The sequence below is a fragment of the Dendrobates tinctorius genome, unplaced genomic scaffold, assembly GCF_039654945.1.
Source record: "Dendrobates tinctorius isolate UK_male_01 unplaced genomic scaffold, ASM3965494v1 ptg000084l, whole genome shotgun sequence".
Taxonomy (NCBI): Eukaryota; Metazoa; Chordata; class Amphibia; order Anura; family Dendrobatidae; genus Dendrobates; species Dendrobates tinctorius.
This window is the reverse complement of record NW_027361752.1, coordinates 52,479,780-52,499,915: the sequence shown is the minus strand read 5'-3', so window position 1 is coordinate 52,499,915 and position 20,136 is coordinate 52,479,780. Positions and strand designations below refer to the sequence as shown.

General features: G+C 45.7%; 1 protein-coding gene across 2 annotated transcripts in view; it reads right to left on the bottom strand.

The window, feature by feature from the left end:
- Positions 1–20,136, bottom strand: part of FAM3B (FAM3 metabolism regulating signaling molecule B) — a 120,108-nt gene that overhangs the window by 29,340 nt on the left and 70,632 nt on the right. For both annotated transcript variants that reach the window (XM_073584702.1, XM_073584703.1), the window contains exon 2: positions 5,981–6,124. In XM_073584702.1, the coding sequence (XP_073440803.1) occupies positions 5,981–6,124 (144 nt within the window). The remainder of the gene's footprint in view (positions 1–5,980; positions 6,125–20,136) is intronic.

Below are 20,136 nucleotides of genomic sequence, written 5' to 3'. Positions count from 1 at the left end.
CCAGCACCTAAAGGTGACGAGGATGGTCTAATATGACCCTTCTCCAATGACTCCTTAATATAGGACCGCATAGCATCATGTTCGGGTACTGATAAGTTGAAAAGCCGACCCTTGGGAAATTTACACCCAGGCATCAACTCAATTGCACAGTCAAAACTCCTATGAGGAGGCAAAGACGCAGACTTGCTCTCACTAAATACATCAGAAAAATCGGCCAGATAATCAGGAATATCAGGAGACTGAGGAGAGGTGGAGAAAACAGGAGCATCCCTAAGAACACACTGACAACCCCAACTCACCACAGACCCAGAGTTCCAATCCAAAACTGGATTATGAGTTTGCAACCAAGGAAAACCCAGAACAATAGTATCATGCAAATTATGCAGCACCAAAAATTTACAATTTTCTTGGTGGTCTGGGGCAACTCGCATTATCACCTGGGTCCAAAACTGAGGTTTATTCTCCGCCAAAGGAGTAGCATCAATACCCCTCAAAGGAATAGGCGTCTGCAGAGGCGTCATGGAAAAACCACAACGTTTAGCAAAGTCCAAATCCATCAGGTTCAACGCTGCTCCTGAATCCACAAAAGCCTTCGTGGATAAGGAGCAGATCAGTGTAATTGTCAAAAGAAACTTAGGTTGTACACTGCCCACAGCGAATGTGTGTACAAAACGTTTCTCTCATTTTGGGTAGACAGAAATAATATGAGAGACGTCTCCACTGAAAAAACACAGCTTATTACGCCTTCTAAACTCCCGACGTTGCGCCCTAGACAAAACCCCATCACATTGCATAGGTTCAGACATTTGTCCAAAAGGTGGCAACTCCTCTTGTGTAGTTTTGCGTTCACGTAAACGCCGATCAATTTGAATGGCTAATGACATAGAATCGTCAAGACCAGAGGGAACAGGAAATCCCACCATAGTATCTTTTACGGTTTCTGACAAACCCTTCCGAAAGAGAGCTGCGAAGGCATTATCATTCCAGGTAGTAAGGACCGCCCACTTTCGGAATTTTTGACAGTATAACTCTGCAGAATCCTGACCCTGGTTCAATGCCAATAGGGCTTTCTCAGCTTGATCAATAGCATTAGGTTCATCATACAACAACCCTAAGGCTTGAAAAAATGCATCCACATTAGTCAGAATAGGATCTTCAGGTGTCAAAGAAAACGCCCAATCCTGGGGATCGCCGTGCAGCAAAGAGATGACAATTTTAACCTGCTGCGCAGAGCTCCCCGATGAATTAGGCTTCAAGGCATGAAATAATTTACAATTATTCTTAAAATTCAAAAATTTAGACCGATCCCCAAAAAACACATCAGGAGTCGGGATCCTTGGTTCAGCAGCATGTGAATGAGCGAGATAGGCGGAAATTCCCCGCACTTCAGCAGTGAGCTGCTCCACACGATCAGACTATTGATTAATCTCCAATTAAAAAAAAAAAATCCTCCTACGGCCCCAGAGAAAAAGAGGAAAAAATATAAAAAAAAAAAAAAAAAATTCTGACACTTTTTTTTTTTTTACAATTCTATCCTGCTTTTGAGTACCCTAGGATCTGCAGTATGGCTGGTGATTCTGTTATGAATGGGTCACGGTGGAGAAAAAAGAAAGCAAGCTAAGCCACAGAAAACCAGAGTGGTTGGTAACTATGCAGATTGCAGATCCCTGATCTTACCACACATCTAGCAGTAGCCGTGGAGCGTGCCTACGATGAACCTAGATGCCTCGTCACGGCCGGAGGACTACATAAGCCTAAAGCAAGAAAAGGGAAACTAAATGTCCCAGAGCATACCCCATAGGAATAGATAGCCCCCACACATGTATTGATGGTGAAACAAGATGAAGGCAGAAACACAGGCAGGAAAATAGGCTGAGCAAATGATGGGGCTCAAACTAACTAGACAGGAAAGGAAAGGGAAGACACTATCTGCAACCTGCAAAAAACCCTACAAAAATAATGTCCAACACTTCTGATAGCAAAATTAACCCTGAAGTCACTAGACTTCTCCCACTATATCAGCACTCTGAAATATTCTGAGACAGAGCAAAAAGAGACCGAACTAGTAAGGGACAAAAAGCCAATTGGCAAAATACTGATAAATAAGAGTGGAAATTCAGCTCAGCCCCCAGCCGGGGCTGGCAGACCACACAAAAAACTGAAAAGACCAACAAAATCAAGTGTGAACATTAGCAGAAAAACTTAGCTTTAGATGACTGGAACAGAGCTGAAAACCAAGAGCTGACAAGCCAGAAGGAATCACCAGCGACTGAATAGGGCGTCGACTGTCTTAAATCCAATCTGAGAATCCTGAGATCCAATCGTCATCCTCATTCTCAGGTGGCAGATCTCCACCGATCAAACCAGCCGCACCACCTCCCGTCACCACCAGAGGGAGTCCAGAAGGGGAACTCACAACTGGTGAGAATGAACTCACAACAGTTAGGGTTGGGATTAGTGGTGTGTTGGGGTTAGGGTTGGAGTTAGAATTGAGGGGTTTCCACTGTTCAGGCACATCAGGGGCTCTCCAAACGTGACATGGCGTCTGATCTCAAGTCCAGCCAATTCTGCATTGAAAAAGTCAAACGGTGCTCCTTCCCTTCCAAGCTCTGCCATGCGCCCAAATAGTGGTTTTCCCCCACATATGGGGTGTCAGCGTACTCAGGACAAATTGCACAACAACTTTTGGGGTCCAATTTCTCCTGTTACCCTTGGGAACATAAAAAAATTGGGGACTAAAAGATCTTGTTTGTGGAAAAAATATGATTTTTTTTCACGCCCGGGCGTTATAAACTTCTGTGGAGCACTTGGGGGTTCAAAGTGCTCACCACACATCTAGATAAGTTCCTTGGGGGATCTAGTTTCCAAAATGGTGTCACTTGTGGGGGGTTTCCACTGTTTAGGCACATCAGGGGCTCTCCAAACACGACATAGCGTCCGATCTCAATTCCAGCCAATTTTGCGTTGAAAAAGTCAAACGGCACTCCTTCCCTTCCGAGCTCTGCCATGCGCCGAAACAGTGGTTCCCCCCCACATATGAGGTATCAGTGTACTCAGGACAAATTGCAAAATAACTTTTGAGGTCCAATTTCTCCTGATACCCTTAGTAAAATAAAAAAAATTGGACCTGAAGTAATTTTTTTGTGAAAAAAAAAGTTAAATGTTCATTTTTTATTAAAACATTAAAAAAATTCCTGTGAAGCACCTGAAGGGTTAATAAACTTATTGAATGTGGTTTTGAGCACCTTGAGGGGTGCAGTTTTTAGAATGCTGTCACTTTTGGGTATTTTCTATCATCCCCTGACGAAGGCAGACGCCGAAACGTGCGTCGGGGTTGGGCACATCCAGGGGACTCTGCATACACAGGCAATAAGGAAACATTGGAGGGCTATTTAGCGCACTTACTTATTTTTAGGGCTATTGAGCGGACTTACTTAAGTTTACCCTTTGTATACAAATATGTGGTGTTATTAACTCTAACTTTGCTGCTATTGAGCGGACTCATTTGAGTTTATCTGGTTTATTCACACATATATTGTGTTATAAGCGCTACTTTAGCTGCTACTGCTCTTATATAGCCTCCTCTGTGAAATTACCTTTTGCATTCGCACTTTACATGTGATTATGATTATTATCATCATTATTTTTTTGCCTGTTTACAAATTTGCATGTTAGCACTTTATGTGTATCTTTGTGGTCCATTAATATTTGTATTTGATCATGTTATATAATTTTCCCAAGTTATAATTAATTATTTTTGGCCACAATTTATCTATTTAAGTGCAACATATTATGCATTTGTTGTCCCCTCTGCTGTCCCCCTTTTTTGGTATTTTGTTCCCACCCTTCCTTATGGTTGTTTTTTCACTAATATACATTTTCTTACATTTATCATCGGACATTTTTGTCGGTTCTTTTTTCGTTGTTCATTATTTGATTTCCTGATTTGTCCATTTATATTGTCCATTTGTGCATTTATGATTTGGATTGGTACTGATTCCATCTTCTATTTTATTATTTCAAATTACATGCACTCTGCCCTGGAATTTATTTGGATTGTATTTTCTATCATATAGACCCCTCAAAGTGACTTCAAATGTGATGTGGTCCCTAAAAAAAAAATGGTGTTGTAAAAATGAGAAATCGCTGGTCAATTTTTAACCCTTATAACTTCCTAATAAAAAAAATATTTTGGTTCCAAAATTGTGCTGATGTAAAGTAGACATGTGGGAAATGTTATTTATTAAGTATTTCGTGTGACATATCTCTGTGATTTAAGGGCATAAAAATTCAAAGTTGAAAAATTGCAAAAATTTTGCCAAATTTCCGTTTTTTTCACAAGAAATTTTACCACTAACATCAAGTACAATATGTCACGAGAAAACAATGTCAGAATCACCGGGATCCATGGAATCGTTCCAGAGTTATTACCTCACAAAGGGACAGTGGTCAGAATTGTAAAAATTTGCCTGGTCATTAACATGCAAACCATCCTTGGGGGTAAAGGGGTTATCTCTTGGCCAAAACAAATGTTATGTGTCATTGGTGAGGACGTGGTGCAGAAGTGGAGTTTTTAGAAAGAGTGGGACTGTGAAAGATTCAAGTGGTGGAGACGGAGATGGGGTGGAGTTTGAGCAGAGTTTCAAGGGGGCCAAAAAATTTTGCCAGTATGGGATGCTGAAATTCCAGGTGGCAGCCCTTCTCCAAGGTCTCACATGACAGTCTTATGCCTAATAAGCTCTGTGGCCAAACCTTCAGACAAACCTTGGACAGGTGGATGAAGAAGAGAGAGCACAGAGGTCAAATAGCAGCCACTGATTGGCAACAGTGTTCACATGACATAACATTGTCATGCAAGCCCAAGGCGCAACTCAGGAGGATGTAAAACTTTTTTTAACATTCTTTGTCCTTTACTGTAGAATTAGCACAGGGGGAAGGATCATGCTGCAACTAACTTTCTCACAGGGAGACACTATGAGGAAACGTTTACTATCTTGGGAAACTACAATATATTTCCCAATAAAATGTTCCTGACACCTCAGACTAAGTGATGTCTCAGAGAAAGTGTCAGGGTGTGTCAGATGCAACAGACAGTCGCTCTGCATCTGGCTGCTGAATGTCTCTGCGTTTGGTACTGCAGATGCCTTCTTAATCCTTCTGACTGTTGGACCCAGCAGCAACCTCCCTCCGTCTCAAATTGACGCATCTGTTCCTGGGTGTTTATAGACTCTCTCTGATTCATGAGATCGCCTGTGATATTCACATTTTCCCCTGTGAAGGCTTGGAGCAATAGCAGTCGGCTAATTACCTCTCTGGTGCTCTTGGAGGACATTTTGCATTACCTCTCTGAGTCTGCTCAAGATAAGTTTCTCCCCTCTTGTTTGTCTCTCTTCTTGTCTTCAGTGTACAGTGGTGACTGACTAGTCCTCATCCCGTCCTTCCCTATTCAGGGCCTAGCTCTAGGGATACAAAGGGCTTAAGTTTCCTGCTCGGCGATTGGTGTGGAACCAATATAGTGGTGGTAGGGAGGGCAGGATGCTATTAGATCTGCCTAGGTGTCTCCACTCCCCCATTCCCTAGCGTTTGGGCTTCCTTCCCCTCATCCCTTCATGTTGCACTTAGTCTTCCCACACTGTGCGTGACAAGAAATATTGTACATTTAATTTTTGTGACAATTAAACCAAATTTTTAGAAAACTTAATTTCATGTCATGTGATATAGAATTTACTTTTTTTGGGGACAAATTCAGTCAAACCTTTACAAAATTAATTCTAGTTTATGTTTGTGACACGGAATTCATTCTTGATACAGATTGATTTATCTGGTGACCCACGTGCATGATATTACCCACTATCGTACTTTTACTCGCCGCAGTCGTCAGCCCGGAAATGAGTGTTCCTTTAGGAATGCGACTTATTAGTAAACCACAGATTGGGTTTCACCTTGACCCATACTAGAGATCAAAAATTTCGGGACTCACCTTTTATGACAGGTTTTAGGCCTATTTTCTGCATACTTCCAAAGGCTGTCTGTAAGGAATCTTCCGGTAATATCTCCGCAAAGAGATACCCCATATACCAGGCACATAAAGATGCACATATCAGGCCCACCACCTTCACCGTATCTGCCAAACAATGGGAATAACATAATTAGATTCATACGTCCACATGGGAGCCAATCAAAGGCGTAGACACCATAGAGGCTTTCGGAAAGTCTCTATGTTGCCCCAAATTTTTGCTTTTAACAATGCCCTTTTTGAGAAATCATGCCCACTACACACCAATTTCCCACCCTTGAATGTGAGATCGGATGCCAGGATTTTGTCTTCCAATGGACCACCCTGGCGTGACGCACAAGAAACCTTCTAGAAAAGTTGGTTTCCTGGAAGGTTCAGTGGCACCTGGGAGATTGGTCAACTTGTCCAGCAGCACAGAAGGGCTCTCCTTTTCTGGAAGAGTTGGCAAGTAAGACTGGGTATCTATACATGGGGCTCTTGGAGAGAGAGGTCCATCTCCTGGTTGGTGTCATCTCTTTTGCTGCTGGACAGCAGGACTTTTGTATCTCTGTAGAAACTTCATTGTTTGCAAAAAAAAAAATAGGATGACGAATTGGCAAAAGGGTCAATGAAAGGGTCTGGAGGGTGAAGTAAAGATCAAACCTTTCTGTATTGGGTGGTAAAACAGGTCTACCATAATGGAGATCCATCTCACTAATTGATGTAGGGTGCTTCTCTCTTCAACATATACAAGGTTCTAAGGCTAGAATCAGTGGCGTAACTTGAACCTAGTGAGCCCTAATGTAAAAAATTTTTACAGCGACCCCAACTATCAGGGGTCTCTAACCCCTTACCAACATATGACTTACTGGTACATCATATGTCAGCTTCCTGATTTTGATCCGGGCTGAGGAACTGAGCCCGCATCTTTGCCAGCAAGTGATAACTGTGCCACAACAGCAACATTTACATCCCAGGGTAGGCATCTTGTTCTAATTGTCCATTGTGCGCCAACAACACGATCGCGGGGTGTCAATGGATTGCAATAACAGCCAGCAGATTGTTGAAGACCCCAATTCCCTTCAAAACAATACTCCTGTCAAGGCACTACTCCTGTGAAAGTCAGCCTGTTGCTAGTCAGGAGACCGTGATTTTTCCTATATGCAGTAATCCTGTAGTATTGCTGTGTAAAGTACAAGCGACCAGACGACCGAAGATTCAAGTCCCCTATGGGAACTACAAAACACTGGAAAAAAAAAATTCCCCTCTAGGCTCCATGGCACGGGTAAAACTGCTAGTGAGGACACATTGTAGTTGCATTCCTGGGCTACATAAAGGTTAGCAGTGCGATTCCTAGTCTTGCATCGCACAAGATCACATATCAATCAGCAGCAGATGTATGCACAAAAGACAGATGAAAAGCATGAACTCTCTTAAAGACTGGTCTGCATGGCTGAATGATGCTGTCAATGGGTGAGTATGACCACACAGGTCCATCACAATGACAAAACATCAGCCTGGTATTCACATATACACCGCTGTTTGTTAAACAGGATTAACGACTCAGCAGACAGATCAATTCCTCTTGGTCAAACCCATCATTCTCCACAACATTCCGGGTATCCCAAAGGGCCAATTCCTGCATCAAATCTGACCGAGTGTCGGTGGCCCTGTATTCGATCCTTCAAAGCTGGCACAAATACCGTAGTTGCCGTTTCCTATTGAGGCTGTAAATCTTCTCTGGTCCTCTTCTCAAGGCCGAGCTAGTGGGGTTGGACATGGTGGGGCAGCACGGTGGCTCAGTGGATAGCATTGCAGCCTTGCAGCACTGGAGTCCTGCTGCCGTGCTGCCCCACTATGTCCAACCCCACTAGCTCGGCCTTGAGAAGAGGACCAGAGAAGATTTACAGCCTCAAATCCCACCAAGGACAACATCTGCAAGGAGTTTGTATGTTCTCCCCGTGTTTGCGTGGGTTTTCTCCGGTTTCCTCCCACACTCCAAAGACATACTGATAGGGAATTTAGATTGTGAGCCCCATAGGGGACAGCGATGATAATGTGTGCAAACTGTAAAGTGCTGCAAAATATGTTAGCGCTATATAAAAATAAAGATTATTATTATTAGTGGCATCTGAAACCTGCTGTGTATATCTCACCTATGGTGTGCCTGGTCTGTCTACATGCCTCCCTGTGGAGCTCTTGGACGGTGTCTGCAGCTTCCCCGGATCTGCAGGGCTGAGTTGTATCCCACTGCTGCTATAAAATTTGTCGTCGTTGTAGGGGATGGACTGAACTATGGACCTTTTTGTGGTGGGAAGGACTTTTAAAAGATGATGTGCACTATACTTTATTGTATGTGTATGGTTAACAGCTGGGAATTAGTACAGGACAACGTAGTACTGGGTTTTGGCCACAAGATGGAGAGAGAGAGCAGTGAGAAAAGGTCTCAACAGCAGGCCTTAGGCCAGGGAAACTGTATAGTCATGGTGGGCGGAGTTATGGGACTGGGAAGGGGATTTCCAGAAGGAGGAGATATAAGGAAAGAGAGTTCCGGGGGCAGGGCAGACACTCAGGAGGAAGAGAGAAGTGAGGAGAGGACGGAGAAAGGAGAAGCTCAGGAAGGACAGAGGAGAAACAGAGACGGTTACTCAGAGACGGGGTGGCCCTGAAAAGGCAGCCGCAGGAAAGGACGGCAGTGACTAACGGAAGGTTTGGGTACTGGACGGCTGGACACGAGTGAGTAGGTGTACAGCGGGCAGACTTAGCCAGGGGGAAGCGGCAGCCACAGTGAAAGATCCCGGAGGGTCTTTGCAAAACGAAGTAGCAGGAGGTGACAGGTACCCAGGTGTTGTGAATTCTCTGGATCTGACTTCTGAGTCGGGGCTCCCTCTGGTGGTTACTGCGGGTAGTGGAGCTGGCCGGGTTGACAGAAGTCTACCACCTGACGACGATGATTGGAAATCAGGGATTAATGACTGGGAGGATATAAGTGAGCAGGCTTCCCTCAGTTGTTGTTGGTGATTAGTTTCTTCCTGTGCATCTTGAGGTCTGCTGTCTCCTGCCTGATCCTGCATTTTTCAGTTTAGATGTTCATTTGCTAATCCTTTGCATCTGATCTGGTTTTGCATCTTTCTGCTTTGCTGTGAGAGTTCAACGTGCTCCCTGCTGGGGCTGTGCTGGACTCTGCTCCATATGTTACAGCTTGTGTCAGTTTCTTCAGTCCCCTGTTATATTAGTCTCTTCTGCTTTGCTGCCAGTTCACACCAGAATGCTGATATAGTGGGGGAGAGGTTGTGAGACCTCAGTGTTTTTTGTACATCAGATGTGTTGGATTTTTTAGGGTTTTTGCGTGATTGCACACAGTGTCTTTCCTATCCTATCTAGACAATTTGGGCCCCATCATTTGCTCAGTCTCTTTTCTGCCTGTGTTTGTGCCTCATCTTGTGTCACTGACAATATATGTTTGGGGGCTATTTCTTTGGGGTTCTACTCCGGGGCAGTTTAGATTTCACCTTTCTTGCTTTAGGCTTAATTAGTTCTCCGGCTGTGCCAAGGCGTCTAGGGGATCGTAGGTACGCTCCACGGCTACTGTTAGTTGTGTTGTTAGGATTAGGGGTCTGCAATCCGCTAAGTGACCAACTTTTCTGGTTTCCTGGTGGCCTAGCCTATTCCTGCCATCCTCCTCGGTGACGTATTCATAACACCCGGGCCTAGGGGCAGACGTTGTCGTGCATGCCGTGGATGTCAGGAGAACACCCAATAAAGTTTGGACCTGATTGGAGACAGACACAGGAATCCGTTCAGTCTGTTCCGCAGCCGAAAGGGACTACCCCCCAGTCAGCACATGTACCTACAAGTGGCGCAGTCGGCAGAATCATCACCGCCTAATACACCAACGCCAGCGGTGAGACCACGCCGAAGATTTAAAGGACCCAAGCTGAACGGGTTGAAGATTTGCCAGAGTGGATTACAATTTTGGACCTGGGCTGAACAGATTGAAGATTGTGCCTGAGTGGATTACAATTTAGGACTGTGATTGGGATTGCCGGATTTGACCAACAGTAACACTGCTGGAAAAGCTGGGTACTCATCTACATTTGACTAAAAACGAACCCTGAAAGAGACTTTGCACACCTCCAGAAGTGGCGACTGTCGGGATGGAGGAGGTTGGCGCTATATTGAACTATCAGGGGAAGCTAAGCCGAGCCCGCCCTTGGCAGGAATGGTGTACGCCGGGTGACAGGCGCCTTGTCCGACTGAATGCTGGAATATGGGTGGAGAGGCCGATGCGAGCCCCACCTTGGAATAGGAGTGACACTGTTGGGAAAGCTGGGAGCCGCTACAGGAAAGCTGGGAACCCTCCCACGTTGAAGGACTACAGCGGGAGCTGGGAGTTGTTACAAAAGCAGCAAGCTCTCACCCGTCTTGAAGATCTGCCACAGATGGAGTTCCCGACATCTGAGCCTGCAGCCCCAGAGCCGGATCGTCCAGCGGAGATGTGCCCGCACCCTCCACAAACCACGCCGGAGACAGCATGGGAAGCAGAACCCGCTCTTCAGTCGGAGGAACCACCGCTCACGCTCCCCGCGGAACCATCATGCCTGGAGGCTGTTCCTGCCGGATGGCGGGATGAAGAGCAGCGGCGGACACCGAGCGACGGGACCGGAAGCAGCGGGCCGGCGGGGCCCTTCCAGCGGGTGACGGCTGGCGACATTGAGTCCGTCCAGCAGGAGGAGGCCGTCGCCATCATGGAAACTCCGGTCGCTCAGGTGCCCGGGTCCCCGGAGAAGCTGTGGAGCAGTCAGGAGGCGGCCGCGGCGCCAGGGAAGTTGAGCAACTCCCCGCCGTGGCTGGTGGCACCACATGCAGCCACCGCCTCCCCGCCCTGACCAGACACTAGGCCCAAAGTCCCCGATATTGATTCCCAGCCTCCCCACCCGGCCCCGCCTGTCCTACTTTACAAGCCAAATGGGGGTGCGAGGCCTAAAGGGCCTGTCACAATAAGCGATATCGCTAGCAATATCGCTATAACGTCACTGGTTTTTGTGACGTTATAGCGATATCGCTAGCGATATCGCTATGTCTGATACTTACCTCCGACCGCTCCTCCGCTGGTTATCGTTGATCGCGCGAGAACGTCCTGGACCGTTTCTCGTCGTTAGCTTCCTGCTGGGCTTCCTGCTGTGACGACGAGCCACGCGTGGCCGCGGGCGGGAGGACGTCAGGATCGCCTCGTCTGACAGGTAAGTAGCGACCCCCGACCCCTGCAATGTCGCTGGTGAGATCTGCCTGTGTGGCAGCTCACTAGCGACCACTTAGCGTCATATTGCTGGTCGGGATCGCTGGTACATCGCTAAGTGTGACAGTACCCTAAGGCCCACGCGCCTGAGTCTCAGCCTCGCCGCCCGGCCCCCCGCTCACTCACTGACATCGGCGCCCGATGAAGCCGTGGCCTATGCAGAGCCGGCTGACGTCCGCGCCATCGACCCCCGGCCTCCTCACCCGGCTTCTCCCCAGCGCGGAGCGGGCCTGCAACCTACATACAGCCGTCCATCTGGATTGCTGACATAATCGCCCAAAAGAAGAACAAGGAGCGGGAGATCTGGGCAGCCCTCCATGAGAAGGGGGATACCACCATGTCTGTCCCCCGGAGCCATGGGCAGCTCGTGTAAACCAACGTCGAGCAGGGCTATGGGTTTATTAAAGAGACAGAGACTGGCCACAAAGTCTACCTCGACACAGCCTCCATTAAGCATGGGAGGGCTCTGCAGATGGGAGACTGGGTGTCCTTCTATAAAGAGTACTGCCCCCGCGGCTACTTTGCGGTAGCTGTGATTGTGTACCCCGAAGAGTAGGGAACCCCGTAAGGGGAGGTGGACTCCTGGGTCTCGGGCACTAAGGACACTCACGGCCCAGGGACTGCCAGACATCCCGGGGGCTCCACAGCTGTGGAGTTCCCTTCTGCAGGCGAAAAACATCAGCCGTCAGGAGATGGCCCAGAGCACGGTTGATGTTCACGGACTAACGGGACTGCTGCACACCGTTGCGCGGCTTGGGGGACTGTTCCGTGTCTCCTTGGGGGTAAGAAACCCTATCCCTGACAGACGGGATGTGTTGGGGGGTACTGCTCATAAAGGAAGGGGGCGCTCTTGCATTTAAAAGTTGATAAAGTCTATATAAAGATTTGGGGGGTTATTATTATGTCTAAGGAAATATGCTGAATAGTTAAGAGGGAAAAAGTTAATTAAAAATAGTGGTTGAAATAAATATTTAAAAGTAGAGGTAATGAAAAGTTGTGAAAATTGTTATATTGAAAAATGTTCAAGAAGGAGGTCCACAAGTCAGGTCCTAGGTGGAAAGATACCCAAAGTGAAGGAGGGGGGCAACCGGTGACCTGGTAGGCCAGAGCCTCGGTCATGTTGCCCTAGAGTTGAACGCAATTCTGAAAGTGAGAAAAGTGAGAGCACCCGTTGAGGAGTCCGGGTGTTCCTATCCCAATGAAAGGGAATTGTCATAGAGGCGCAAGCGCCTGCGGGTAGCCGTAAGCTCTGTCCAGCATCCCGTGTAGAGCTAGAGGGCTCTGCTCAGCAATCGGCCACACAGACAAAAGAAAGTGGGGAAGTACAAAAAGGGAAAACAAAGCGTATGGGATTGTCGGGGACGACAATGGTCAAAGGAAGGGGTATGTTGGGGGTGGACTGACATATGGACCTGTCTGAGGTGGGAAGGACATGTAAAAGATGATGTGCACTATGCTTTATTGTATGTGTATGGTTAACAGCTGGGAATTAGTACAGAACGACGTAGTACCGGGTTTTGGCCACAAGATGGAGACAGAGAGCAGTGAGAGAAGGACTCAATAGCAGGCCTTAGGCCAGGGAAACTGTATAGTCATGGTGGGCGGACTTACGGGACTGGGAAGGGGATTTCCAGAAGGCAGCCACGGAGAAAGAACCTGGAGGGGCTTTGCCAGTAGTAATAGCAGGAGGTGACAGGTACCCGGGCCTAGGGGCAGAAGCTGTCATGCATGCCGTGGATGTCAGGAGGACACCCAATAAAGCTTGGACCTGATTGAACGGATTCCTGTGTCTGTCTCCAGTCTGTTCCACAGCCGAAAGGGACCACCCCCCAGTCGGCACACGTACCTACATCGTCATAACTACTTTTGTATTTTTACCGGTAACATGCTGAGATACATTTTGGTAATGATGTGTGTTCATTCTATATACTATCAGGTGCATTACAGAAATCTCTTGCCTCTCTGTGTTGTGCTGCCATTTATTGGATGATTCACATTTTTTATCTCATTTTTATACTCTCACCTACCTAATATAGTTATATAGTTTTACATAATTGGTTCTTTATGCACAATTTTTCTCCTTAGAATTCATACATACAATGCCGAGCTATCAGTATTCTCCTTGGTCCACCTCCGGTAGGATCAGATCATTAGAGGAACTTGTGCGAACTACATACTAATATCAAACGTCTTTTCCAAAAAATGCAACAAAATTAGTAGAATAAGGCATTTCTTGGTAATGATAAACTAAAAAATCCAAATCTTCCCTTCACTCCCAGTTGAAGATGAAAAATTCATTTCTCGACGACAAGAAAATTGTTCTAGCAGCTCAATCAGATTTCTGGAACTACTTATTGGCATAATTTAGAAGACTTTAGTCCTCATTGAGAAGGAACTTGATGATGCATATTCACACTTAAAAAGTACTACTTCTTTCAATTTACAAATTGAAAAATACTTTCATGAATGGGAAACGCAGATAAGGGATACTCAATCAAACAAAAGTCTTCTTTCTCTCTGAAGAGGAAATTAGCATAATAAATTTCCCAGAGGAGCATTGCACGGCGAAACCTTACCCCTTAGACCCCAGTCCAGAGCCTCTCATCTAGCCAAATCAGTTCTCATACTTTGCACTGACGAGGGCCAATAGCCCGAAACACCGTGTCTGCAAATTGAGATTCTGATTTGGCTTTAATCCTAAGTCATATTACAAGACTCGTTAAAGAGTCGATTGTGACTTGTAGGATCGCTACTTCCAACAGATGGCGCTATAGAGTTCAAGTCCTCTTTCTCTTTGAAGAGGCAATTTGCATAAGCGATACTAGTGATTACCAACAGAAACAAGCTTATATATGGAGACGTCAGACCTTCCATGCTCGCAATCAGCGGTCTTCTTCTATTTCATCCCTGCCATCATGAGGTGAACATTTGGATACATCACACTATCTTTTTACCACCTGCTTTGGAATGAATTCTAAATGCAAATGGGAACTCAAATAGACAATGAATTAACAAACACGAGTATCTGACATGAAGATGGTCTGGATGCTGTATCTTATTACTTGACAATGACCAACTTTCAAATTCATTGCTCATCTTCTTGAATATACTGTATATTGACTGACTTTTTTTTATTTTCAATGGTCCATCTACCTACAGCTCCAGGGTACGGCTATGGGGACGGCTTGCTTGCCATCAGATGCCAATCTTATCCTGGGGCTGTAGGAAAGTTACCTATCTTTTGGATGACACAACATACATCTGTTATGTGCATCATCCTACACTTCACACATTTCATTCACTTTACACATTTATGCATATTTTCTATTTTACATTTTTACTCTCTTTTCTTCAATTTCATATACATTTTATCTTTTCGTCAACATTTTCACAGGCATTCTTCTCACTTCCCCACTTATTCTCATCTTTCAATAGTCACCTATATATATTCATTAGTTTACAATTTTATACATTTATTTATGTATGGTTTATGTCCACATTCTGTGGTTATCCATTATAATCTTTTTTATGCCTACATCTGTACACTTTTGACACCCAATTTACCTTTTTACACTTGTCATGTTTCGACAGTTAATATATGTATATATATTGCAAACAATACATCTACAAAGACGTCAGTCTGCAGCATGCACCATATAAGTGCACAATAGAAGTGTCTAGCTATGAATTAATCCAGAACTTAATATGACGTATACAGACCGTACCATGACATCTGCCACCATCGCACTCTAATCAGCATGTCTATTTATCTATTTTTCCTACAGGTACGTCATCCAGCTTTCCACACTGATTTTTCCTACCTCTGCACATTGCATTCACTTGGTACGTCATCCAGCTTTCCACACTGATTTTTTCTACCTCTGCTCATTGCATTCACTTGTTTACTCTGCCATGATCATCCTGCATCTGGCTCAGTCTTAAATTATCTGACCAAGAAGAGCACAGAACACTCCACTTTGTTTCACACTTGAATGCATATTCTAGCAAATATATTGCAAACAATACGTCTGCAAAGACGTCAGTCTGCAGTGTGCAACATAAAAGTGTAGAGCTATGAATTAATCCAGAATTGAACCAGAAGGGAACTGAAGGTAACTGGATACTTTGTCACTGATAACAATGTTTCTGTTTTCACTCTCACCCCTATAATCCTTAACTTTCTACTAACTCTCCTAGTCCCTACCTCTTGTAATGAACTGGTCAACTCTCATTCCTTCCTCCCCATCCATCTCACCTCCTCCTCAGAACTGTTCCTCTGTCTCTAAACACATACAGCTACCTCATGCCCTCTCCTGCTCCCACCTGCTAACACTTTCTCTGCTCTTCCTCACTGCTGGTGATATTGCTCCAAATCCTGGTCCTCCTCACCACATTCCCACAGTCATTTCTACCTAACAGCCAGGCTCCATCACGACTTTCTGTAACTTCTCTAACCTTATACCCATTCGCCCAGCCCCGACTTACCCAGTCCCATTAACAGGAGCTGTATGGAACGCTCGCTCCGTCTGCAACAAACTTTCCTACATCCATGATCTTTTTATTACTAACAAACTATCCTTCTTCGCCATCATCAAAACCTCGCTCACCCCCTCTGACACAGCCTCTCCTGCTGCACTTTTGTATGGTAGATTCTACCTTTCCCACACACCCCGCCCCAGCAGCAAGCATGGAGGAGGAGTTGTTTTCTCCTGTCAGATAACTGCTCCTTCATCCACATTCCACTGCCACCCTCTTTTACTCTCCCTTCCTTTGAGGTGCACTCTGTGCACATCTACTCCCCCTCCAACCTCCAACTGGCTGTCATATACCGCCCTCCAGGGTCAGCCACCACCTTCTTTGACCACTTCACCTCCTGGCTACTTCATTTCCTCTCCACTGACATCCCCACTATCATCATGAGCGACATCCACATTGACACTTCCCTGTCACAAAACTTCTCTCACTTCCTCCTTCAGCCTCGCTCAATGGTCTTCTGTAGCCACTCACAAAGACCTCATCTTCACCCATCTCTGCTCCTAATCTAACCTCTAACGCACCTCTTCCTCTTTCTGACCACAACCTACTTACACTCTCTTCCCTCTCCTCTCCTTGTCCACAATCCGCACTCCACAAACTTGCACACCCTCGCAGAAATCTTAAACACCTCGATCCACACTCACTCTCTCAATCCCTCATCCCTCTTACAGACATATGTTTCTTACACAATGCGGAGGCTGTTGCCGCTTTATATAACACCACAATAGCTGTAGCTCTCGAATCGGTAGCCCCTCTCACACATACCAAAGTTAGCAAAAAGCAACCCTCGCACACCAGCCTGACGAAAAAACTGAGGTCGGCTTTTAGGGTTGCTGAGTGGAGATGGAAAAGATCCCACTCTAACGAGCACTTAATTGCATTCAAACAGTCCCTCACTACTTTCAAGGCCACACTCGCTGCAGCAAAACAAACCTACTTCTCATCTCTCATATCCTCCCTGTCTCACAACCCTAAACAGCTATTCAACACTTTCAACTCTCTCCTCCATTGCGCAGCACCTCCACCCTTTCCATTCATCTCAGCTGAAGACTTTGCCACATTCTTCAAGCAGAAGATTGATAACATCAGAGAAAGCTTTGGCCTACAGCCCCCACAGCCTCTCCTTCTAACTACTCAGCCCTCCTCCTCCATAACCAAATTCTCCACCATTACAGAGGATCAACTTTCCACTCTACTCTCAAGATCACATCTCTCCACCTGTGCACTTGACCCAATCCCATTCCAATTCATCCCAAACCTCCCCACAATCTTCATCCCAACCCTGACCCATTTTTTCAACCTATCACTAACAATTGGTGTTTTCCCCTCATGCTTCAAACATGCCTCAATCAAACCCATCCTCAAAAAGCCCACTCTTGAACCATCCTCTGTATCTAGCTATCGCCCCATATCACTTCTCCCCTATGCCTCAAAACTATTGGAGCAACACGTCGATTCTGAACTGTCCTCCCACCTCTCCTCCTGCTCCCTCTTTAACCGCTTGCAATCTGGCTTCTGACAGCATCTCTCCATTGAAACTGCCCTGACTAAAGTCACCAATGATCTACTAACCGCTAAAGCCAAGCGACACTACTCTGTCCTCCTCCTCCTGGACCTGTCCTTTGCCCCTAACACAGTGAACCATTCCCTATTACTACAGACCCTCTCATCTCATGGGATCACAGACTTGGCCCCATCTTGAATCTCATCATACCTAACAGACAGGACATTCTGCATCTCCCACTCGCACACCACCTCCTCACCTAGCCCCTTATTTGTCTTAGCCCTGCAAGGTTCAGTCCTAGGGCCCCTGCTCTTCTCCATTTACACCTTCAACCTGGGACAGCTCAAAGAATCTCACGGCTTTCAGTATCGCCTCTATGCTGATGACACACAGGTCTACATCTCTGGACCAGATATCACCTCCCTACTAACCAGAATCCCACAATGTCTATCTGCTATTTCATCCTTCTCTGCTTCAAAAATTTTATATGGACAAAACAGAATTCATCATCTTTCCCCCATCTCACTTGAACCCCCCAATGGACCTATCCATTAAAGTAAATGGCTGCTCACTCTTCCCAGTCCCACAAGCTCGCTGCCTTGGGGTAATCCTTGACTCTGATCTCTCCTTCAAACCACATATCCAAGACCTTTCCACTTCCTGCCGACTTCAACTCAAAAATATTTCCCGGATCTATACATTCCTAAACCAAGAATCTGCAAAGACCCTATTCCATGTCTTCATCATCTCCTGCCTTGACTACTGCAACCTCCTGTTTTGTGGCCTCCCTTCTAACACTCTCACACCCCTCAAATCTATTCTAAACTCTACTATCAGACTAATCCACTTATTCCCCACTAGTCCTCGGCCTCTCCCCTCTGTCAATCCCTGCACTGGCTCCTCATTGCCCAGAGGCTCTAGTTCAAATCCCTAACCATGACATACCGGTACTTACCTCCAAGCAACCTCTGATCCTCACAAGATCTCCTTCTCTACTCCCCTCTTATCTCCTCCTCCCACAATCGCATACAATATTTCTCCCGCTCATCCCCCCTACTCTGGAACTCTCTACCACAACATGCAGTAAGCACTGATCTACCAAATCGCTGAGTGACCAGCTCTACCCTCACCTATTGTACCCTCACCCATCCCTTGTAGATTGTGAGCCCTCGCGGGCAGGGTCCTCTCTCATCATGTACAAGTAGGTGACTTGTATTGTTTAAGATTATTGTACTCGTTTTTATGTATACCCCTTTTTTCACATGTCAAGCGCCATGGAATAAATGGCACTATAATAAGAATAATATGTACACATTGTACATGCACCCACACATGCATAATGCATGTTGTGCATCTTGTTTTTTCTAATGTTTTGCAGTTACCTTTATACAACGATCTTTTGATACTTGTCGTAAATCAGTCATGTATGTGGACATTGGCATTGCACATACATGTTGTGCACCTCATATTCGTTTATGACTTTGCAACGTTTCTCCTCATGGAGAGTGACATGCCTGACATGCCAGTGTAAGGAGACTTATTAGCCATGCAATGCGTCACTAGGAAATTTAATAAGCAAATAGCTTCTTCAGAGTGGAAGAGGTCTTGAACTCTAATGCCACCTATTGGAAGTACCAATCCTAAAAGTCAATATATTATACCTTAAGAAATCCCTGAAATGCGTAGTACAATAAAGTACTCTGCCTACTATGATCCTGTACCGATTTATCCACAGCTGCGCGTGGACGATACCGCATTTCTGTCTCTTCTCAGCTTTTAAAAGTCAATATCGACCCTTTAATAAGCCTTGCCATATGACCTAGTATAAAAGCCAAACCAGAATCTCAATTTGCAGACACTTGTTTCGGGATGCTGCTCCTCCTCAGTGAAAAACAGGAGATCTGATTTGGCTATATGAGAGGCTTCTGACTACACTGCATGGCTGATAAGCGTGCAGCTGTGATCGGAGGTATAAAGTTTACCTCCAGTCACCGGTGTCGGCTGATGGGACCTCTGCTCCCATCAGCCGACGTCAGCTGTCGCTAATAACAGTGAGAGCAAGAGCTGCTGATGGGAGTATTCATCAGCTGGCTTCTGTGCCATAAATAAATAATTTAAAAAAAGAACTGCGTGGGTTTACTTGTATGTTTCAAAACCAGCCAGGCAAAACTCACAGCTGGGGGCTGCAACCCTCAGCTGTCAGCTTCAGCAAGGCTGGTTTTCAAGAAAAAAGAGCGGTCCCCACACGATATTTTTTAATTTTTTAAATAAATAATTTAAAAAAATGTGTGTGGTCCCTCCATTTTTTATAACCAGCCTTGCTAAAGCAGACAGCTGGTGGATGATACTCTCAGGCTGGTGGTGTGGGAACCGCGGCTGTCTAACCGGCAGTAATAATTTTATCGCCGATCAGAAGCGATGTTTGCCACACTGTCATGGAAATGACAGCACGGCAAACACTGGATGTTCGGGCCCCCCCATTCAAGTGAATGGGGTCCGGGTACTGTTCTGACACCCAAACTTTTGGTAACTGTCAAGCCGAACCTGCCGGACCCGACCATCTTGGTCTCTGCCCATTTCTACTCAGCAGTGGGCCTGGGACAGTGAGTAAAGCTTAGTTTATATTATAAAACAAACTGTGTTTGGGGACCAGGGTTTTCTAAAAGTACACATCCCCTTTAAAGTCCTAGCATCACTAGTCAGATACGTTAGCTAGCATTCTTACTAAAGGATGGGAAGGCTTTTCTGTGGTTTGTAGTATTTTGATAGGTTTGGATTTTGGGATCTTACTGATCTGTTGGA